The sequence below is a fragment of the Enhydra lutris genome, unplaced genomic scaffold, assembly GCF_002288905.1.
Source record: "Enhydra lutris kenyoni isolate GAN:26980312 unplaced genomic scaffold, ASM228890v2 scaffoldscaffold72, whole genome shotgun sequence".
NCBI classification, from domain to species: domain Eukaryota; kingdom Metazoa; phylum Chordata; class Mammalia; order Carnivora; family Mustelidae; genus Enhydra; species Enhydra lutris.
The window spans coordinates 3,606,617-3,631,000 of record NW_019154156.1 but is presented as its reverse complement, the minus strand read 5'-3'; the positions used below and the strand labels follow the sequence as shown (position 1 = coordinate 3,631,000).

The window sequence follows — 24,384 nt, the reverse complement described above, 5'->3', positions numbered from 1 at the left end:
TCTGCAGCATTTGTACTTGAGGCTGTTTGCACTATCTAGAAATGTATGCCATGTAAGTAATGGTACGAATATAAAATACTGACTATACTTTTGAATAGTTGAAGCAATTGTGTGATCTCAAGGATCATTAACTTCATATAATAAATAATAAAGAGACTTTAACACATTAGTGGAATCTTACTGGATGACTGACAAAAGGAAATAGGGTAACAGATTACTCTGACTCAGTTTAAAGAAGAAAAGTATGTGTAACTGTGGAGTAATATGAAGTTTTTGAAAATATACACCAAAACTCAAATACGGGTCACCCAAAAACATTAAGCACTTATTTCAACCACTTTTTCAATAGGGCAACCTTTTTTGAAAAATAATTTTAGGAAATTTCTTAGAGCCAAAGAACAAAATCATGATTTAAAAGTCACATCTTGTTATTTATTCAACAAATCTATACTGAACACCAAATATCTGTCAGAAATAATGTTAGGCCCTGGGGGTTCTATTAATCATCAACTCTCTTGATAAGATTTAGTTTTAACTTACATTTGGTTTTTTTCTTCAGTTTCAAATACTTCTTACCCAAAGATGAATACTGTACGTTATTCAAAAGAATATGACAGAGAGTTCGCATTAATCTCTTATGAATTTAATGCCAACATATCCTCCTGTTTCTGGACATATTAGAAGTAGTAACAGGTTATTCTTAGTCATGAATAATCTATCCAAGCACACTGAGCTTTTCTGATAACAGATTACTTTGCTCCTTGAGCTATATAAACATTTTGGATTCTTATATAGACTCCAGTGAACATAACTAATCCCTCCATAAAGACAGAATTCTTAGAAGGAATCTTGATCTCTGTAAAAGAAATTACATTGTATCATTTTATAGTCTGTTACACGCTTTTGATGCTTACACATATATATGTATGTAAAACTAAAAAACATATTAAAAATAAAAATATATAATATATACGTAATCCTAACTGGTTATGAGATAGGCAGTATAGCTTTATGATCCTCAACTCACTAGTGAAGAAATCAAAGCTTAAAGAATTTAAAGGAATCTTCCAAACACATCCAACTATCCTGCAAATTTATCAATGAATTTTCTATAAGTCCTGAATGTAGCAATTAACTTTAACCATGGAGTGTTTATTTCATGATGACAGTGACAGAATGTAAATATCTGAGTATAACCTATCAGCCAGCTGTGCACAACTCTTAGCTAAATCATTCACAGTTTATTTTCCCAGTGTGTTGATGAGTCACAGAATTATCATGTAGTCACAGAATTACTGCATATTATTTTAGGAACTATTTAGGATTATATGATAAGTTTACTACTATTAAAAAATAATGAAAACATAAAATTTATTGATTTCATAATGATTATCATTTACTTTGCCTATATTTGCTAGGCACTATGCTACTTACTTTGCATAAATAATATTAACCAAAATAACAGCTAGCACTTATCACTATAGACCAGTAAGATTTGGAGGATATTTTGTTAATATAGAATAATCTAACCCATCCTGTCTGATGCATACTATGAATTACATGTCTTCACATTAATTAATGTTTTATGTAGAAAATCCAAAAGGTATTTAAAATTATGAATGATTACATTATTGTTATAAATATCAAAACTGTAAAACATGATCTTGGCTATAAAAAAGCAGTATATTTTACTATTAAGTGTTTTTATTTCTTATTTCAATATAATTCAATCAATAACTATATTTCTTAACAGATGTCCACTGGATTATAGGGGGTATAACCAACAGAGTATAATAGTAGTTAAGAGCAGGGTTCTTGAGTCAGACTATTGGTTTGGATCCCAATACCCTCCTTACTAGCTACGGGAGCTTGTGCAGGTTATCTGATATTTGTGCCTTAGCCTGATCATCTCTAAAGTAGAGATAATAACAGTGCTTTCCTCATAAGACTGTTATGAGGATTAAGTGAATTAAGTGATGTGGACCATTTAATTCATGATCCAGTAAATGCAAAATGATGATTTAAAACTATCAAGAATTATGGAGAGTAAAATCTTTTTTTTAAGCTCATCTAGAGGTACATAAAAAGTGCTGCTCATAGTGATTACTCTTAGGAGATAGGGTCATTTTTTTCTGCTTTACTCAAAACAGTCTACAATGAATAGTATTATTTTGTAAACAGATACAATATCAATACATTTGTAAAATTCTAAAATTGATAATTTATGTATAAATTAAGAGTTAAGTGTGGCAATAAAAATATTATTTTCCTTATCTTCTAAAGGATCATATAATTCTAGAGATGGATGAAACATTAGGTGGTCACCTAGCTCAGCCTGTAATTTATAGGAAAAAAAACTTTAAAAAATTCATTCATTTATGCACAAATATGTATTGGATGTCTGTTACTTAGGCATGGTTTTAAGCTATGAGGATAGTAACAAAACAGTAGTAAGCAATATACAACACACAAATAAGTAAATGTAGGTCTACTGTCCATTATGCAACAGTTTTAAGGCCAGATATGCTGAAAATTCAGAATTTTCTGGATTTTAGAAAGGTAACATAGTGCTATCCTATATGTCTGTAATCAAACATATTAAAAGGTATAAAATAAAATGTATCAATGTTCATATCAAATGGAATAAATATAAATTAAAAACAGCCTCATATAAAATCAGAGCAGTTTTTACCACCAAATGAGTTCAAGACATTCCAGTTACGGCTAACTTCAAATGAAGTATGATAAACTTCAGGCTTTCAGAAATGTTTAGATTTGAAAATGCATATATGGTCTATATACGTGGCCTCTATGTAATGTCAGGAATGGTAGGTGCTTTAGAGAACACTAGAGTATGGCAGATAAAGAGTATGTGAATGTATAAGCATGTGTGTGTGCATGTGTATATGTACATGTACATGTGGTCAGGGACATCTTTTGTGAGAAGATGAGATTTAAACAGAGATCCAAGGGAATGAATTATGAAAATATCTGGGTGCAGAGTATTCTCACCAGAGAAAAGAGATGCAAAGATTGAGGCAGAAATGTCTTTGGTGTGTATAAGAAGGGACAGTCAAAAGTAAGTGGTATGAGATAAGGTCAGACTGGTAAGGAGATGAAGTATGGATTCATTAGGGTCCTGAAGACCATTATACATAGGACTTTGGAATTTTCTGAGTACAAAACCACTGTGGATGAGGGGAAGTTTGAGCAGAGGAGTGATATGATTCATATTTTAAAAGTATTACTTTAAAGATAGACACATACAAGATAGAGACATCTGCGTTTAAAAGCAGATACACACACACAATGGAATATTACTCAGCCATAAACAAGAATGAAATCTTGCCATTTGCAATGATGTGGATGGAACTAAAGAGAATTATGATAAGTGAAGTTTGCCAGAGAAAGACAAATACCATATGATTTCACTCATGTGGAATTTAAGAAATAAAACAAATGTGCGTAGGGTGGAAAAAAGAGAGAGAGAGAGGCAAACCAAGAAACGCACTGAGAACAAACTGATGGTTACCAGAGGGGAGGTGGGTGGGGGATGGGGAATAGATGATGGGGTTTAAGGAGTGCACCTGAGTACCGGGTGTTGCATCTAAATGATGAATCACTGAGTTGTATATCTGAAACTAATATTACACTGTATGTTAACTAACTGGAATTTAAATAAAAACTTTAAAAAAGCATTAACTCTGAAAGAAAACTGTCGAGAATAGGCTGCAGGGGACCAAGATGATGCAGGGAGATGAGCTGAAGGCCACTGCAAAAATCTACATGAAAACTGATGGCGGCTTACATCAACGTGTTAACAGTGGCTGTGAAGAGAAACAAGATTTTGCATATATACTAAAGGTAGTACAGATAGGACTTGTTGATGGAATGGTTGTGAGATATTAGAACAAGAAAAGAAATGAAGATCACACAAAAGTTTTAATTAAAAGAAAAGAATTTTCATTTGCTGAGATAAGGAGAAGGAAGAAATATGAAGGTGGGCAATAGTTGAGATACAGACACTGGAAGTCTGAGATAGCAATTAGTCATCTTCTAGAACTGTTTACAATACCAATTAACCACTAGCCACGTGTAAATTTTACTTAAAAATTCACTTCCTCAGTTATACGAGCCACATTTCAAGTATTCAGTAGCTGCATGCGGCTGGTGGTTACTCCACTGGACAGCACAGATAGAGACCACTACCATCCCTGCAGAAAGTTCTACCGGACAACACTGTTTTAGAAACTATGTTTTACTGCTTACTTACTTTAGGCAAAGCAATGGTCTAAGATGGATAAATAACAGGACCCCTATGTCAGAGGGACTTCCAGAAATAAGTATTAAATAGTTAAACTAGAATTAAGTATAAAATGTGCTTGTTTGAAAACTGATTTTTAGGGCGCCTGGGTATCTCAGTCCATTAAGCGTCTGCCTTGGGCTCAGGTCATGATCGCAGGGTCCTGGGATCGAAGCCCTATGTTGGGCTTTCTGCTCAGCAGGGAGCCTGCTTCTCCCTCTGCCTGCCACTCCCCCTGCTTGTGCTCTCTCTCTCTGTCAAATAAAGTCTTAAAAACAAAAATAGAAAACTTACTTTCTTGGGGCAAATCATATGAAACATGGCTTTTAAGGAACAGTCCACTTCACCTTGGACCCCAGCCCCAACCACTTGTTTCTATTAAATGCTAAGTCTGGCCCCAGGACAAGGAGATATGGGAACAAGATCACAAGAAGTGAGAACAGAGAAAAATTCTGAAACTTCAGTATTTTGAATGGTACCAGGCAAAAAAGGAGTATGAATCAGAAAACCTTCCCCTCATCTCCTTGATTTCTTCCTCCTCTTTTCCTCTCTAATCTTTTGTTAGCCATACTCTACTTAAGTTCTAATCTACTTGAGGGCAGAAATACATTCTTTTCATATTTGGGGGATATTGTAAAAGCAAATGCATTTTCTGGACTATAACTTGAAACAGATGAACAGTCAAAGGCTTTCTGTTTCACATACAGATTTGAGAAGCAGTTTGAACTGTGAAATAATGGCATTTCTGGGATAGTTTATGGGAGAAACAAGACAAAATACTCGAAATTGGGAACGTGTCAAAAGCCAAGCATATATAGTGACCAAACACACAGTGCACAGCGGGGCGGTTTAGCTACTTCATGCCAATTAAAGGGTTTTAATTATGTTTTTATTTTGTTATTCTGTCTCATAATTTGCACGTGTTCTATTTCCACCACCTAAATATAACCTGTCAAGGTAGTCAAAGATCAGAGTAGAAAGGATTTCTTTCCATATTATTAGATACATTCAACAACTGTTACCAAATTATGTTTTGTCTTTAGCTATTTTCTAATTGGATTCCATTGACTAACAGCACTGAGTCAAAAAATGTTCACCGCCATATATATTTGCAGATTGTTAACGTATGTAAATATTTTTACATCTTGGTGGTTTCCTTAGAGAAATTTTAGCTTCCCAGAAAAATCCCTCACAATCCCTAATTAAGAGTATATCTTTGATGCTTTCACCCCATACACCAAAAGTGTGGATTTAAACCCATGAAGGTATTCTACAAGTTGCTTCATTATAAATTTTTTAGACACATCTGCAGCTTGGTCAGTCAGTCAATACTCTGCTAATAGGATAAACTTTTATTGTGTTCAGCCACAGAAATTCTGGGGTTGGATGTCACAGCATTAATTTTTCCCAACAAATCCCTTATTATTTCTTACAGAGGAAATAAGATCAACATGCTATAAAACTCTCATTTAGTGTTTAAACTTTGAATACCAATAACTCACATTACAAGATAGAGAAATATTTAAGTACACATCAGGAGCATATTACATTTGATGCTGAGAAAGTCTGATGGCACCAGAAAAGCAAGAGTCAACCATCCTCAGCTGGCTGCCGGCTGAACCATCTCTCAGGTGAATTCTGAATTCCATCAAGTATTCATGATACAGAAAAAGAGTTGTTTAGCCAAGTTTGGAGATATACCATAAAAGCTCTGTATTCAAGTTGTCAATTTTTCAAAAACAGCTCTGGACTGAGTTAACACACAGCAAAAATCGAGGTAGATTCAGTTAAAACTTTTAGCTTGTTCACAAGCAAGTAGAGTATACTATTTAGTCCAAATGGACAAACACACACCTTGTACATCTGGACACTTTCCCCTTGAAATTATGTGCAGAAAATGTGGAGGCCAGATGGACAGATGCAGCTAGGTGCACCCCTCAGCTCCCTGTATAATACATTTATGTTCTTTTAAACCACTGCCCATGGTTTGAGTCTCAAATATAACAAAGAAAGTTAGATTTGACAATTGCTAATTTTAGAGTTTTTACTAAGCAGAAAGAACCCAATGATGATTATTTTTTTTAAAGATTTTATTTATTTATTTGACAGACAGAGATCACAAGTAGGCAGAGAGGCAGGCAGAGGGAGAGGGAGAAGCAGGCTCCCCACTGAGCAGAGAGCCCAATGCAGGGCTCGATCCCAGGACCCTGAGATCCTGTCCTGAGCCAAAGGCAGAGACGTAACCCACTGAGCCACCCAGGCACCCCCAAAGATGAATATTTTTAATTAAATAAATTATGTGGGGCTCCCCCCCCCGATTTGTTGATTCTTCTCATCAGTCACTGAGGAATATTTAAAAATCTCCCCTTATAGTGGAGTGTTAGTTTCTCTTTCTAGTTCCATTGGTTTTACTTTAATATATATGTATATTTAAAGATTTTATTTATTTATTTGATGGAGAGAGGGAGAGAGAGAGTACGCACAGAGGGAGAAGCAGACTCCCTACTGAGCAGAGAATCCATCCCAGGACCTTGAGATCATGACCTGAGCCAAAGGCAGACACTTAACTGACGGAGCCACCCGGGTGCCTGGTTATATTTAAGGCAATTAACTTGTTGTATGTAAGTTTACAATTTTTTATCTTCCTTTGAATTAAGCCTTATGTATGCTAATATAGTAGTCTCTTCTTTGTATTGCCCTCTGTCTTAAAGCTATTTTTAAAATAGTAATATGCCTAAATGACTTTATTTTGGTTAGTAGTTAATTGGGTCTTGAGACAAAATACGTCTCAGTTCTTATGTTTTACCTTTTTTCCTATCTTTAATTTTTTAATTTTTATTATGAAGTACGGCTTGTATACAATGTTTTATCAGTTTCAGTACAACACAGTGATTTGATAATTCTGTGTATTATTCCCTGCTCACCACAGTAAGTATAGTTACCATCTGTCACTGTACAATGTACATAAAATATTATTGACTATATTGACTATCTACTTTTCATCACTGTGACTTATTTTACAACTGGAATTTTCTACCTCTTAATCCCCTTTACCAACTTGGCCAATCCCCACAACACCTTCTCTCTGACAACCACCAGTTTTTCTCTGTATTTGTAAGTCTGTTTTTGTGTATTGCTTTGTTTTTCAGATTCTACGTATCAGTGAAAGCATTTGGTATTTGTCTTTACTGTTTGACTTATTTCATTAATATCTTCTAGGTCTATCCATGTTGCTGCAAATGGCAAGATCTTATTCTTTTTTGTGGCTGAGTAATATCTTGTTACACACAGACACAAACGCACTGTTCTGCATTTATACACATCTGTATACACACACACATGTATATATACACATACACACACACACATACTACTTTATCCACTCATGTACTGGTGGTCACTTAGATTGCTCCTGTGTTCTGGCTATTATAAATCCTACAACAAACATAGGGTACATTCATCTTTTCCAATTAGTGGTTTCATTTCTTCAGATAAATACCCAGAAGTGGAATTACTGAATCATGATATTTCTACTTTTAATTTTTTGAGGAAACTCCATGCTGTTTTCCACAGTGGCTGCACCAATCTACATTCCCACAAACAGTGCACAAGGATTCCTCTTTTTTGCCACATCCTCGCAAACACTTGTTATTTCTTGTCTTTTTGATATTAACCGTTCTGACAGGTATGAAGTGATATCTCATTGTAGTTCTGACTTGCATTTCCCTGATGATTAGTGATGTTGAATGTCTTTTTATGTGTCTGTTGGCCATCTGTGTTATCTTCTTTGGAGAAATGTCTATTCAGGTTCTCTGCCCGTTTTTTAAGAAGATTTTCTTTTGGTGGTGAGTTGTATGTATTTTTAATATATTTTGTATATTAACCCCTTATCAAATGCATCACTTGCAAATATCTTCTCCCATTCAGTAGGTTGTCTGTTCATTTTGTTGATGGTTTTCTTTGCTGTGGAAAAGCTTATTATTTTGGTGTAGCACGCGCACGTGTGTGTGTGTGTGTGTGTGTGTGTGTGTGTTTTGTTTCTCTTGCCTGAGGAGAATACCCTTAAATATGTTGTAAGGCCAACGTCCAAAACTCCTTTTAGGAGTTTTATGATTTTGGGTCTCATATTTAGGACTTTAATCTACCTTGGGGGAAAAAAAAACATACCTTGAGCTTATTATTGTGTGTTGTCTTAGAAAATGGCCCATTTTAATTTCCTTGCATATAGTTGTCCAGTTTTCTCAACACTATTGAAGATACTATCTTTTCTCCATTGTATATTCTTGCTTCCCCTGTCATAGATTAATCTACTACGTAACTGTGGGTTTATTTCTGGGCTCTCTATCTTGTTGCAATGATCTCTAACAGTACCATATTGTTTTAATTATTATGAACTCTGTAGTATGTCTTGAAATCTGGGATTGTGAAACCTCCAGCTTTATTGTTCTTTCTCAAGATTGCTTTAGCTATTCAAGATCTCTTGTGCTTCCATACAAATTTTAGACTTACTTGTTCTAGTTCTGAGAAAAGTACTATTTATATTTTGATAGTGATTGCACTGAATCTATAAATTGCTTTGGACCATATGAACATTTTAACAATATCAACTCTTCCAATCCATGAGCATGGTCCATCTTTACATTTATTTGTATTTCCTTCAATTTTTTTCATCAAAGTCTTAGAGTTTTTAGAGTGTAGGTCTTTCACCTCCTTTAATTTATTCTTATTTTATTCTTTTTGGTACTACTATAAATGGGATTGTTATCTTAATTTCTCTTCCTGCTACTTCATTATTAGTGTATAGAAACATAGCAGTTTTCTATACATTAATTCTGCATTCTGCAACCATTCAATTGTTAGTTCTAACTAACTGAACTGAATTCACTTGTTAGTTCTAACAGATTTTTAGTGGAGTCTTGAGGGTTTTCTATATGTAGTTACAATGTGATCTGCAAATAGTGAGTTCTATTGCTTCCTTACGAATGTGGATGCCTTTTGTTCCTTTTTCTTTTCTGATTGCTGTGGCTAGGACTTCTAGTACTATGTTGAATAGAAGTGGTGAGAGTAAACATGTCTTATGTCTAATATTAGAAGAAAAGCTTTCAATTTTTCACCACTGAGTATGATGTTAGCTATGGGTTTTTCATATATGGCCTTTATTATGTTGAGGTATGCTCCCCTTAAGCCCTCTATTGAGAGTTTTTTATCATAGACAGATGTATTTTGTCAAGTGTTTTTTCTGCATCTATTGACATAATTATATGATTTTTTTTATCCTCCCTCTTGTTAATACGAGGTATCACATTGATTGATTTGTGAATAATGAACCATCCTTGCATTCCTGAAATAAATCCCACTTGGTGGTGCTGAATGACCCTCTTAATGTATTGCTGAATTCAGTTTGCTAATGCTCTGTTGAGGATTTCTGCATCTGTGTTCATCAGGGATACTGGCTTGTAGTTTTCTTTTCTTTGTAGTGTTTGTCTGGTTTTGCTACTAAGGTAATAAAGGCTGGCCGTGTCAAATGAATTTGAAAGTTTTTCTTCCTTTCTTTTTTTTGGAATAGTTTGAGAAGAACAGGTATTAGCTCTTTAAATGTTTGGTAGAATTCACCGATGAAGACAACTGGTCCTGGACTTTCGTTTGTTGGGAATTTTTTTTTATTACCAGTTTAATTTTCTTACCAGTAATGTATTTCTTCAGGTTTTCTATTTCTTTCTGATTCAATTTTGAAAGATTTTATGTTTCTAAAGATTTATCCCCATTTCTTCTAGGTTGTCCAATTTGTTGCCATCTAATTTTTCACTGTATTCTTATAATCTTTTGTATTTCTGTGGTGTCAGTTATTATTTCTCCTCTTTCATTTCAGACTTTTATTTATAAATACATACATACATACATACATACATAATTTTATTTACTTTCATTTTTTTTTTCTTCCAGAATCTGGCTAATGGTTTGACTATTTGATCTTTTCAAAGAACCAGCTCTTATTAATTTTTTTTTGGTCTCTATTTCACTTATTGCTGCACTAATTTTTATTATTTCCTTCCTCTACTAACTTTGAGCTTTGTTTGTTTATTTGTTTCCTAGGTCCTTTAGTTGTAAGTTAGATTGAGATTTTTCTTATTTCTTGAGGTAGGCCTGTATTGGTATAAATATCCCTCTTAGAACTGCTTTTGCTGTGTCCCAAAGATAACGAACAGTTGTATTTCCATTTTCATTTGTCTCCATGCATTTTTTTTTTTTTTGTAATTTCCTCTTCTATTCTTTACCCACTGGTTGTGTAGTCCCCATGTGTTTGGGTTTTTCCAGTTTTTTTTTTCTTGTAATTAATTTCTAGTTTCATACTGTTGTATTCAGAAAAGATGCTAGATATGATCTTAATCTTGTTAAATTTATTGAGATTTGTTTTGTGACCTAACATGTGATCTATCCTAGAGAATATTTCATGCTCATTTGAAAAGAATGTGTATTCTACCATTTCTGTATATATTTGTGAAGTCCATCTGGCTGAATGTGTGGTTCAAAGCCAGTTTTCTTATTTTCTGTCTGGGGGGTCTATACATTGATATAAATGAGATGTTAAAGTCCCCTATGGTTATTGCATTACTGCCGATTTCTCCCTTTAAATCTGTTAATATTTGCTTTTGGATTGAACCCTTTTAATCATTATATAATGCCTTTATCTTTTATTACATTGTTTTAATATCTATTTTGTCTGATGTAAGTATTGCCTCTAAACCTTTTCTTTTTCCACCTCCATTTCCATGGATTATCTTTTTCTATCCCTTCACTTTCAGTCTATAAGTGTCTTCTGTCAAGACAAGATGTGTCTTGTCTATTTATTTTTTTAAAATCTATTTATTTTTTTAAAATCCATTTTGTTGGGGCGCCTGGGTGGCTCAGTGGGTTAAGCCTCTGCCTTCGGCTCAGGTCATGATCTCAGGGTCCTGGGATCGAGTCTCGCACTGGGTTCTCTGCTTGGCAGGGAGCCTGCTTCCTCCTCTCTCTCTCTCTCTCTCTGCCTGCCTCTCTACCTACTTGTGATCTCTCTCTGTCAAATAAATAGATAAAATCTTTTTAAAAAAAATCCATTTTGTCAACCTATGTTTTTTTGCTTAGAGCATTTAGTACATTTATATTTAAAGTAAATATTATAAAGTAATGTAAAGTAAATAAAAATTAAAATATATTTAAAGTAATTATTACAGTAATTATATTTAAAGTAATTATATATAAAGTAATTATATTTAAAGTAATTATTAAAGTATATTTAAAGTAATTAAAAATAAATTATTAAATTTATATTTAAAAGTAATTATTAAAGTAATGATAAAGTAATTATCAGTATGTACTTATTGCCATTTTGTTAATTTTCTGGTTGTTTTTATAGTTCTTCTCTGTTCCTTTCTTCTTCTGTTCTCTTCCTTTGTGGTTTGATGACTTTCCTTAGTGTTATGCTTGGATTTCTTTTTATTTTTTTGTGTATCTGCTATGGAATTTTTGATTTGTGGTTACTATGGGATTCATATTTAACACCCTATGTATGTAGCAGTCTATATTAAGCTGATAATCCCTTAAGTTCAAACACATTCTAAAACACTAAATTTTTATTCCCCATCCATATTTTATGTATATGAAATCATATTTTACTTCTTGTGTATTCTTTGACTAATTTTTATAGATATGATTGACTTTTATTATTTTTGTGTTTAACCTTCATATTGGCTTCATACATAGTTGATTACTATTTTTATCAGTGAATTTTTGTCCTTTCATAATTTTCTCATTTCTAATTATGGTCTTTTCTTTTCATGTAAAGAATTCCCTTTAACATTTCTTATTAAGGTTGGTTTAGTGGTGATAAATTCCTTTGTTTGTCTGGGAAATTATCTCCCCTTCAATTCTGAATCATAACCTTGCTGGGTTGTAGGCTTTTTCCTTTTAGTAGTTTCAATGTATCATGCCTCTTTCTTCTGCCCTGAAAAGTTTCTGCTGAAAAATCAGCTGATAGCCTTATGGGGTTTCCTTTATATGAGTTCACTTTTCTCTTGTGGCTTTTAATATTCTCTCTTAAGTTTTTGCTATTTTAATTAGGTGTTTTTGTGTGGACCTCCTAGGGTTCATTTTGTTTGGGGCACTGTGATTCCTGGGCCTGGATATCTGTTTCCACCCCCAGATTAAGGAAGTTTTCAGCTATTACTTCTTCAAATAAGTTTTCTGTCCCCTTCCTTCTTTTCTTCTTCTGGGGTCACTATAATGTGAATGTTATTGTGCTTAATGATATCACTGAGTTCCCTTAACCTATTCTTATTTATTATCATTATTCTTTCTTTTTGCTGTTAAGGTTGGTTACCTTCCATTTTCCCGTCTTCCAAATTATTGGTCCATTCTTCTGCATCCTCTAATATGCTGCTGATTCCCTCTAGTGTATTTTTCATTTCAGTTAGTGTACTCTTCAATTCTAATTGCTTATTTTTTATAGTTTCTATCTTTTTCTTGAAGTTCTCATTGAGTTCATCCACTTTTTTTCTCAAATCCAGTGAGTACCTTTATGATCATTACTTTGAATTCTTTATCGGGCTTGTAAAAGGGATAATTACTAAATAAGTTGGTTGCAAAGAATATGAAATAAAATTAAATGCCTTTATTTTCCCTTCTTTAAATATTAAACTTAAGTCCACAAATATAATTAGGCCAAAATGCAAGAAAATTTCATTGACTAGGAATTTTATCATTGTTTTAATATGTGTACTACACAGTATTTAAGAAAAATCAAAAGATGTCAGTATTAAAAGAAAGTCTCTATCTTTGCACAGGGCACTGCCAATTTCTTAACTGCCAGAAATGCCTCCACGAAATGCTAAGGTGTCACGGTGCAGGGTGACTTTTCTCTATCCTAAACAAATGTAACATGTTTCCAGTATATACTAGCATGACATAAAGTAAACTTGACTAGTCGATCAAAGACAAAGAAGCACTAAGCACCTAACAAGGTGCTGAAAACAATTTCTTTTTAATACATGTTTGCTAAATGATGGACTTAAGATGCAAATATAAGCTATAGCCCACAGTATTGGCTTTTGCAATGTTTATACCTTCATCATATTCCAAAAGGGTTAAGGCAACTAAAAAACATGTATAAAAATGATAAAGATAAACACACGGAGAAGTAAAGTTGCAACTTTTCTTCTTAGTAGGTGAACAAGATGGAGCTAGTAAGCATGTACTTGATAACTTCATCTGCACTTTAAGGTAAGATTTAAAAATGCACATATTATCTTTCTGTTGAAGGACCATGTTATTTGCTGCATTTTTTTTTTCTAAAAGTAGTCAGAATAAACAGTAAATGGGATTTTTCCTAATCAGGGGTCTGGGAACTAGGAATCCATGTTTTAGCTCAAGAAAACATTTTAGGGGCACCTGGGTGGCTTAGTGTGTTAAAGCCTCTGCCTTTGGCTCAAGTCATGATCCCAGGGTTAGGATCAAGCCCTGCATCAGGCTCTCTGCTTGGTGGGGAGCCTGCTTCTCCCTCTCTCTCTCTGCCTACTTGTGATCTCTGTCAAATAAATAAATAAAATCTTAAAAAAAAAAAAAAAACATTTTAGTTCCACAAATCGTTGTTTAGGATAAACAACAGTAGAGCAGAAGGCAGTGCAGACTCTAGTCTGAAGGTCAGTAAAATCTGGGGGGAGACAGAGAGAAAGTGTGTTTACAGATTTATTTAAGCATGGGGGAATAGTAATAAATAAAAGTGTACCTGCAAGTTGTATTATGGAACCAAATAAACAAAAAACTAGAAATCTATATTTAATACAAACAACCACAAACCACAAGAGTAAGTATAAACCACTTTTTCGCAGATTCCCAGAAAGTCCACTTACCTATCGCTTGAGCTAAGGCTATTACAACCTCCTGGCAAGTTGTAACTTCGGTGACCCCACAAACAATCCTCTGAACTCCATCCACCCATACTTTAAGTTCCATGGTGTAGCAGCTAGTCACCTAAGGGCCCTGAGACTGGTCATCAAGGTGTCAGGTCATGTCGCTGGCTATGGAAATATGGGGAAGGCAGAGTCTTGTGTAGTCAGCTAAAAAGAAGAAAAAACATCTTTAATAAAACAAGTCTTTAAATTTCTTTTACTAAGTATTGTGCAAAATAAATTCTAATATCTCATAATCCTACTACCATTAATGACCATGTACATACTTATTTTATAGAACTGAATTTGGTAGCATGAATACAACTATAGTCACCTATTCATGACAGTGATTCATATTTTCATAATTATAATTTTAATCATAAGGTAACTCTAAGAAATCAAAAAGTAACTCTAAGAAATCTTACTTACTTGACTAAGCCCTACTGCTCAATTTATAAGCTATTCCTTTCTTAAAAAAAAAAAAAAAAAACTCATTAGGATCATTTGTAAGGTTAAAAAACAGTTTTTGTCATTTTTTGAAAAATAAACCAGTTGAACCAGTTTCCATAGCCTTGTGAGCATTTGTAAATGTATCTTCACAACTCCATTGCATTCCTTTGTTTCATGTGTCCCTTGCCTCCCTACCTTCCCCAAAGGACTGAGAGTGTGGTCTTCAACGCTCAAACTCCAACACCAACCACAGCATAAGGCACAGGTGTGCAGAAAGCGGTTGAAGGAAATTAATTTCTTTACTGGCTGACAACTTCCCCATGTATCAACTGCTTGTCCTTTTCTCATTTATTTAGCTGGGGTTTGACAGTATTCTTAAATTACAAGGGTTATTCTAATAATATAAACCTCAACTTTTTGTTACACTTGCTGTTTCCCCATTGTTTGATTTTTTTTCTTTAGCTGCATTATATACATGTGTTTCACATTCTCACACAATCAAACCAAATGCCTTGATTTCTTGTATTGATTAGAATGTTATTATTAGCTGGTTAAAAATCAATTGTACACAATTCTTTTTCCTGTAGGTTTTTAAAATCTCAGCTCTTCCTGTGTTAAAACTAATCAATCTATGATTTGTTTGTCTACTGTTTTATGATTCTATTTTTTTATTGGTTTTGAAAAGAATGCTAAAGTTTATGTGATGTAATAAACATTGATTTAATTAAAATGATTTAAATTTATTTAAAGGTTGACGATGGAACTGGTGTTTCAGGATCAATGACTTATTGAAAAGCTTATTTTAAAAACATTAAAAACATGTCCAGTAAAAGAGTATAATATAGTCCTTGTGCATTTTCTTAAAAGACCTAAGATAGTTCTAGGCCACCTGTCACCTGGGTATATAAGTCAGAACATACATGAGTGAAGGAGAATAAACCTATTGCTTTCTCCAGAGAAGGTACAAAAATACTTTTTTTTCATGCTCAAAAAAAGGGAAAGGATGGACTGTTTCCCAGTGTGTTGATTTGGCTCCTTCTGCTTCCACACTGAAGTGCCAAGGTGGTTTCATAAACCCCCTGTATGCCCAGAAGAAGAGCCACTTGCCTCTGACAAGCTAATCTCCACAACTGTGTTCCTCAGTTATGAAATCCCGCAAGATGCTAAAGTTTCTGGGGTGTGAGGGGGGGTGGTGCTCCAAAGTCAAAGAAATGTAAGAAATCTTGCAAATAAAGTTAAAAAAGTTTTTTTTACAGCTAGACTACTCTGAGCATTTAATAGGCTGCTGCACACTTGAAATTCCAAATGTGAGGTTTATATATGCTACTGTCCCCAATCCATTTAAAGACCATTTAAGGAAAGGAAACAGAAGAGTTCTGACTTAAAATAAGATATTTTTCCTTCTCCGCCAGGTGCTCTATTTACTAAAAATAGAATATGTATTATTCTTTTTGTAATAAAATTAAGATTAAAAAATGGTCACACATTAATATATTGTATTAAATTAATATATTAAAATTAAATTATTTTATTAAATAAAAAACTCAGCTGAGTTTAAAAAAACTAAACTGAATTAAAATCTATTTTAATACCTAGTCCATTCATTAAAAGATCTCAAAGTTGGGAAACCTAGCAAGAAAGATCTCATTAAAGGCCTCCTCCCCCAAAAGAAACCTATCATTTAAAAGAAACTTATGAGGTCCATTTTTAAGCTCTATAAAGGTTTTAGTACACCACCTCTTATTTTCTTATCTTGAATTATCACTGTTTTACCTCAAACTTTTAACTATTAAGTGAATACAAATGAACATAGAGCACATGCATATCTGTTAAATATTACAGAGTATAATAATGTTGTGGGAAAACATTGAGCATAAATAATATTGCTTAGTTGATATAAACTTGCAAGGTGTTTATCCTCTTGATCAGAGACTTCCTACCACGGCTCATCACAGAGAAGACCAGCATCTGCATTTTTCTTCTAACACCATTAATACTATCTTTCAAACTGATCCTTAAGGAAAGTAAAAAAGATGCTTTAATAGATCAGATCAATGAACCACATGGTCCAAAATTTTATTTCTAGCAGAGCCCCTGTTTTCCAAATATGGCTTCTGTCAAGTTTGGGGCTGTACTAACAATCATCCCCCTAGCTTCTCTCAAAATCGTGGTGTTATTCATGAAAGTCATTTGAAGAATCTGTCTTCTCGGTGGAAGCCCCTACTACTCCCTTCTGTGCTGTTGTCCAGAGCCCAACTCCTACGATTCTGCTCCCAGCCCCAGAACTAGACTAGAGGGAAAACGAAAGTCCTACACTGTAGGTGCGTATGGTGGACTGCTCATCATTGGGACTAAGGACTTAAGAAGCTAAGGGGCTTTGACATCTCAGTTGGAATTTGGAATAAATTTTTCCATGGAAACAATAATGTAGGTAGAAGTAAGGTTCTATTGCAAGGATATTATTATAATATAGTTGCTATTGTTTTTACCATAAGGTTTCTATATTCAAATCATTATTATTTTAACTATTATAATGAAAAATTAGGTTTATTCGGTAACATGCTACTGGGAACAAGTGTTCTTTAGTTAAAAACTATTTATTACCTTGAAAGCATATTGGAATTAAGCACCTACATTTGTGGAGACACATTCCCCTAAGAACAGTGCTTTAATGAAACAATTTTAGTCAATCCTCATTATTCATGGGTTCCTTATTTGTGAATTCACACACTCACTAAAATTTATTTGTAACTCCAAAATCAATATTTATGGCACTTTCAAAGTCATTCAAAGACATGTATACAGCTGTGAAAAATCTGAGTGGTCTGACCTACACATTCCCAGCTGAGGTCATAAAGAAGCATTATTCTGCCTTCTTGTTTCAGCTCTCATACTGTTGACAAGTTACCTCTTCCCAGTGTATTTCATGCCATGTTTTGGCATTTTTGTAGTTTTTGTTGGTGATTTCACTGTTGAAAATGGCTCCCAAGCATAGTGCTGACATAAGTATAAGAAGGCCGTGATGTGGGACGCCTGGGTGGCTCAGTTGGTTAAGCGGCTGCCTTCGGCTCAGGTCATGATCCCAGCGTCCTGGGATCGAGTCCCACATCGGGCTCCTTGCTCCTCAGGGAGCCTGCTTCTCCCTCTGCCTGCAATTCTGTCTGCCTGTGCTTGCTCTCTCTCCCTCTCTCTCTCTGACAAATAAATAAATAAAATCTTTAAAAAAAAAAAAAAAAAAAGAGAAGGCCGTGATGTGACTTATGGAGAAAAGTACGTGTTGTTAGGTATGAGTTATAGACTGTGAGTTTAATGTTAATGAATCAACGATGTATGTCAAATAAGGTATTTTTTGACAGAAAAACACATAAAACAAGGTGATGTATTGATCAGCCGATGAAACTGTTGTGACCAAGGGCTCTCACAAAAAACAAGAATTGACTGAATGCTTTAAAATGGTCTAACTTCCTTGTGATGCTACCATCAGGCTACTGCTAAGCAAACTGCATTACCCCCTGGGCCCTAGACACAAACATACAGGTGGTTTAGTGCCAATTTTAACATTTCTTTCATGTCCAGTTTTGCTCAATATCTATGGTTATTGCATATTAAAGCATTCTTTATAGAAAGAGCCTACAGATAAAATGTGTTATAAAATCTTCACAATCAAGCTAGCTACTTTAAATAAAACATTGATGCTAGCCACTAGTTCTTCTGGCACCATACAGAGATTCTGCACAATGAACACTGTATATTATGAAGAGTACTTAATAGAACTAATAAACAGATACCCAAATTCTCTTTTGTACAGAAAGCTAGTTAAAAAATAAAATCTAGGGGTGCCCAGGTGGCTCAGTCAGTTGGGTGACAGACTCTTGGTTTCACTCAGGTCATGATCTCGGGGGTCATCGGATAGAGCCCTGTGCTGGGCTCTGTGCTCAGCGGGAAGTCTGCTTCCCTTTTCCCTTCACCCCTCCCCCTACCTGCATATATGCACTCTCTTTCTCCAATAAATTAATCTTTAAAGAAACAAAAACTAGAGGGAGTTTAGATTACCTCACTCTAAAACTAATTTGATGTGAGAATTAAATGAAGTTATAGAGAACAACTGTTATGAAGTAAAAAAGTATTAACTTTTTAATAATCAAATGGTGACTGAGGTAAGGAAAAAAATGGTATCTCTTGCCTGTGGGAGATGGAAAAGTAAACATAAAAACAAATAACAACAACAGGAAAAAAATAACCTGGAGAACATGACAGGATGAAGCACAATGAGAGAGAAGGAGAGAGCGGGTGAAAACACGTAAGAAAGGAAAAAAGTGGGTAAGAAAACAGATTTCGTCTAGAAAGTAACAGTTTCTGGAAAACTGCCTCAGATGCCAGTCATGGGTTGCTTGCTCCTGAACTGCAGTATTCAGCTGATGCATGTTTACAACACTCTGGTTCTGTATTTTGGAAACCCAGTTAAATGTTCAGTTGCTTGTAGCAAACCCATTATTTTGCTGTAATACAGTCCTGTAAACTCTGTCACAGAAAGTAGGTTGTCATAAAAGGCACACAATGTTCAAAAGTGGACACTAAGGCAGAGGACTTCAGCGATATCAATCAAAGCCTCCCAAAATGAGATATTGAGAACAACAGTCCTGTGATATGCACCAAGGAAATAAGGCTCCCCAGTCTAACAATTCTGGGAAACATTCTTCAGAACACATTGTCTCTGGGAGACCATGTGCAGCAAGATACGTCACAGCAGAGAAACTGGTTAAACTCTGTTAAACTAGGACTCAGTGACATAGCACAGAGGGTGAGACAGTGGCAAAGAGCCACAATGCGTACAACTACAGGATACAAATGACCAACTTCTGAAGACATACTATATATAAAACGAGATTTCAGCTAGCCCTTTAATGTATTTTGCAACACCCACGAGTGGTGATAGAGACACTGTGTGAAGCTCACTTGTGGGAACAGTAGAGTACAAATGAGAACGTTTAATAGCTTTTCTCTTTCTCTTATAAGAAGTCCTAATTGCCACGATTAAGCTATGTCTTCTAAAGATGGGTTTTGTATTTTTCTTTTTAGTCATAGGATTTTTTGATAGTATGTTTTTAAAAGTTCACAATGCTAAGCAATATTTGCATATTAATTATTAAATCCAGTAAACCCAAGCTCTTTGCTTTACTATGCATCATCCTCAGGTCACAGCATTTAAACATATGCAGTGAAACATTTCCCAAATTTAACATGTTCAAGTGACCATTCTGCAATTATGGCAATGAAAGGCATGAGTACTTACTCTCTGCTAAGCATTGTGTATTGTGTCTCACTTATTCCTCACGATGCAATTCAGTGAGTTAGGTATCATTAGCCTTATTTTAAAGAGAAAAGTGAGTCTCAGTTTAAATAACTCTCGCAAGGTCAGAAACCTAGGAATTTAGGGGCATATATTCCAAATTGGGATGAGTAAAGAAATTAAAGCACGAATAAGGCAGACTTCTCTAAAAGGAGTCAACGTACCCAAATAAATGTTTTTAAAATGCCCTCAGTTACATTAAGAAATCTCACCTACCATCACTTGAAAATTTATTTTTATCAATAACCAATGATCAGACAACATATATAAATTTTCCATTCTAGGAGAAAGAAAAGAGTAAACCAACTAAATCATGTTAAGAAATTACAGTTTTAATTCAGAGAACCTATGATAAATAACCGCACATGTCAGCAAAATGAGTGTCTCATGATCAGGTTCATTTTCAGTACTAACAAATTATTCCTCCAGTTTTTGAAAATTACATCCAGATTTATTTTTACAGCATCTAAAATAAATATGTCTGCATATTTATGATAATTTTTAACTCTTGCCTTAAATACAAACCAAAGCTTCTTAGAGATTTCTGGCATTTTCTTTAAGTTTACACCATTAAAAACTACTTTTTGGAAAGAGCCATTTTTTTCAAGGTAACACTGATTAGTGGAAACAGAATGTACCAAGGTTCAAATCCTGAGTCTATTACTTACTGTGCGACTTAAGTCAAGACGCAGAACTTTTCAAGAGGCATTTGTGAGAAATGAAATGTCTTTTAAAAATGTACTTAGTGCAGGGACGCCTGGGTGGCTCAGTTGGTTAAGCAGCTGCCTTCGAGTCCCACATCGGGCTCCTTGTTCTGTGGGGAGCCTGCTTCTCCCTCTGCCTCTGCCTGCCACTCTGCCTGTGCTCACTCTCTCTCTCTCTTTCTGACAAATAAATAAATAAAATCTTTAAAAAAAATGTACTTAGTGCAGGGCTTAGCACAAAATATGAATTCAACAAAAGTTAATTCTGTGAATGGAAATAAAAATTGTAACTTTCAAAAATTAGAAACTTCTTTATCACAGGAAAAATCAACACAAAAGCAAAATTTCAGGAATACTATTTTAATAACAGCATCTTAAAATAAAGTCATTTTAGGTTATTACAGCATGTACCTTAAGCACAGCCAACATTCTAGAAGTTTTCAAATCAAGATTAGAAATGATAATTGGGATTAGCATCCATATTAAGAAATTTCAATTGCATCTGGTATAAACATGACATAAATCAAGCTAAAGTTACTGGTATAAAAATACTGATCCTGCTATTAAGACCTAGCTTTCTCTCCTTAAAAAAGTAAACCTTTACAATGAATATAGCTAGTAATTTTAGTTTTTTATTTAGCACCAAATTTGGTGCTGTAAGAGCCATTGCCCTCAGCTGAGTTTCTTATTCTAAGCCCCCCTCCAGATAGCTTATTGACAATAATATTTTTCTAAATCATAAGGTTAAACCCGTAACTATGACTTTGAAATGGAAACTTCTCCCATACACAGAGGTGTTAACCAAATGCTCATAAATGAGTATCAAGAATCTTTTGGGAGTACAGTACTTCACCAGACTGATTTCTGAACTAATAATTTAGGTAAACTTTGATCTATTAATTAAAGCTCCAGTAGGAACACAGCATTTCTATGTAAGTATAATTTTAAGAGGAAGCAAAATCTTTACAACTGCCCATTTTAGAGAATAAAGCGATGTGTTTCCAGTAACCAAGGACAGTCTCAAAAGCAAGCTCTTCTAAATAATTCCTTCTACCAGTCTAATATACAACACTACCAATAAGTAATTTCTTGCTTATTCTGCTCAAAACGGTTACCATTTGTACATTCTAATATCCCATGGACACAAGGCCATGTTTATTAGACTGAATTCTTCTTTGACTTCTTGTTGACAGAACATTACTAAATCAAGTATTCTGCTTGGGAATTTAACTTGGAACATCAAACCCTGAAAAGGATCACAGGAGAAGAAGATACAGAGAGGACAGGGAGCCATGGTGGCATGAAACAATGGCTTTCCACTGTCTCCATAAAAGTGATGGAAATGAATGAAGGCCAACACACAGAAACATACAATTTGATATAGGTCAAGTCCTCTGATGGCCCCTATGGCCATCATTGTAAGCCAATTCCTCGTGGTCACAGTTTCTCTAGTGGTAGTAGCCCCGAGTCAACTTTAACTTCCACACAAGTACCCATTAGATCCCAGCACATGCCTCTTTTATTCCTTCCTTTCTACCATTCCATCCTTACCATATTCTTCCCAAGTCAAAAGCCAATCAACAGTATGGAGGTTCCTCAAAAAGTTGAAAATAGAGCTACCCTATGACCCAGCAATCACACTACTAGGTATTTACCCTAAAGATACAAATGTAGTGATCCGAGGGGTACATGCACCCAAATGTTTATAGCAGCCATGTCCACAATAGCCAAACTATGGAAAGAACCTAGATGTCCATCAACAGATGAATGGATAAAGATGTTGTGTATATATACAATGGAATACTATGCAGCCATCAAAATCCCCCTGAATCTTGCCATTTTCGACGACACAGATGGAACTAAAGGGTATTATGCTAAGTGAAATAAGTCAATCAGAGAAAGACAATTATCATATGATCTCCCTGATATGAGGAGTTTGAGAGGCAGGCAGATAAACCATAACAGACTCTTAATCTCAGGAAACAAACTGAGGGTTGCTGGGGGGTGGGTAGGGAGGGATAGGGTGGTGGGTTATGGACACTGGGGAGGGTATATGCTATGGTGAGTGCTGTGAACTGTGTAAGACTGATGATTCACAGACCTGTACCTGTGAAGCAAATAATACATAATATGTTAATAATAAAAAAGGCAACCAACAACACACCAAAATATACTTGGCTCTACCTGGCAAAAGTTGTAGCAAGGAAGTTGTGGATTCCTCATACTGGAGAAACTGGAGGGACAGGCACAAGATGGTATTTTCTCTCTAGGTAAAGGTCAATAATCTCATAGAATTCATCGAAACCAAATGGATAAGATATCTTGCCTTTCAGAGCTAGCAACTCACTGGCTATCAACTTGTATAATCATTTTACATAACATAGAAGACTGAGGCCTGGTCAAATTGCATCATTTGATCAAGATCACATGGATACAAGTTAGCCAATATTTGGAATAATACCAGATAATTCTGAAAACAGATATTAAATATATTTACATATATTGAAATAAATTAAGTGTCCAATATAGAAGTTGTTGAAGGACTTGTTCCTATAAAGAATTCTAGCTAAAATAGACCATCAAATGGGGGTTACCACTGATATAAGAGGAGTATGAAAAAACCATGTGTTGCTGTTCTTGCTAATTTTGTTACATGTTTATGGAAGATAGAACAGTGGGGGACCTTACAACTTAGTTTTATTGGCACAAAATCTCTTAAGAAATATAAAAATAATATACCAGTGGGTTCCATTTCTTGCTGTAGTATTATAAAAAAGGAAAATAAAAAGCCATCTGTTTTGCACTTATATCTTCTGTTAGGGTCCCAGTCTACTTTGTGGCCAGTTAGAGGCAGTTGGAGGCATGTGTATGGTGCCAAGATCTGGGAGAGCTTAACTCCTGTTAGAGCTCTAAGGCCTGGCATGAAGGATCCCATTCTCGAAGTCTTCCACCACCACCCCCCATTCTCAAAGTCTTAATGCAAAAAACCCCTGAACTCTGGCCTTAAGCGAATTTGTGCCTTTCACTATAGTGCTATTTCAAGGTTCTCATCCAGAATCATTAGAAAACTGGCAGGGAGCAATGTTATAATGTACTTTAAAAAAATTACTGAACACTTGGTTACATTTTACATGATAGATGTAAGTGCAAACACATATGTGATATTTCTCCTTGAGCAGATGCACTTTGGTATTTTCATCGTAAACCAACCCTTCAAACAAAAACACATCTTTGTTACTTGCGTAACAACAAGAATAAATAGCTAATATAGACTGAGCTCTTACTTTGCAATAGACGAAAAGTTAACTATTACATTTAATCCATTCAATACCCATCTATATCTCTATGTGACATGAATTATTTTGATACAAATGAGGAAATGGGGGTATAGAGAAATTAGTAACTTGCCTAGAATCACTCAGCCAGCAAGTGACAGATCTAAATATGATAATGCTCATAATTACTGAAAACTTATATTTATGAAATAAAGTTATTAGTAAAGTTTGCCCGGACTCTGTAATCACCAGTCCTGGCTCAGGACAGAAAGTAATCAAGTAGATGTGACCATAGGACATAGAAATTCTAGTACTACTAAGCTGATTGATATATTTAGTCTAATTATTGCCACAGAGCTGAGAAGCAAGGAGCTGA

General features: G+C 34.7%; 1 protein-coding gene across 3 annotated transcripts in view; it reads right to left on the bottom strand.

Moving 5' to 3' along the window:
* The window catches only part of LOC111159967 (Ras association domain family member 8), a 129,222-nt gene that overhangs the window by 9,390 nt on the left and 95,448 nt on the right, over nucleotides 1-24,384 (bottom strand). For all 3 annotated transcript variants that reach the window (XM_022522685.1, XM_022522687.1, XM_022522686.1), the window contains one exon: nucleotides 14,191-14,397. In XM_022522685.1, coding sequence (XP_022378393.1) covers nucleotides 14,191-14,293 — 103 coding nt within the window. In that variant the 5' untranslated portion in view covers nucleotides 14,294-14,397. The remainder of the gene's footprint in view (nucleotides 1-14,190; nucleotides 14,398-24,384) is intronic.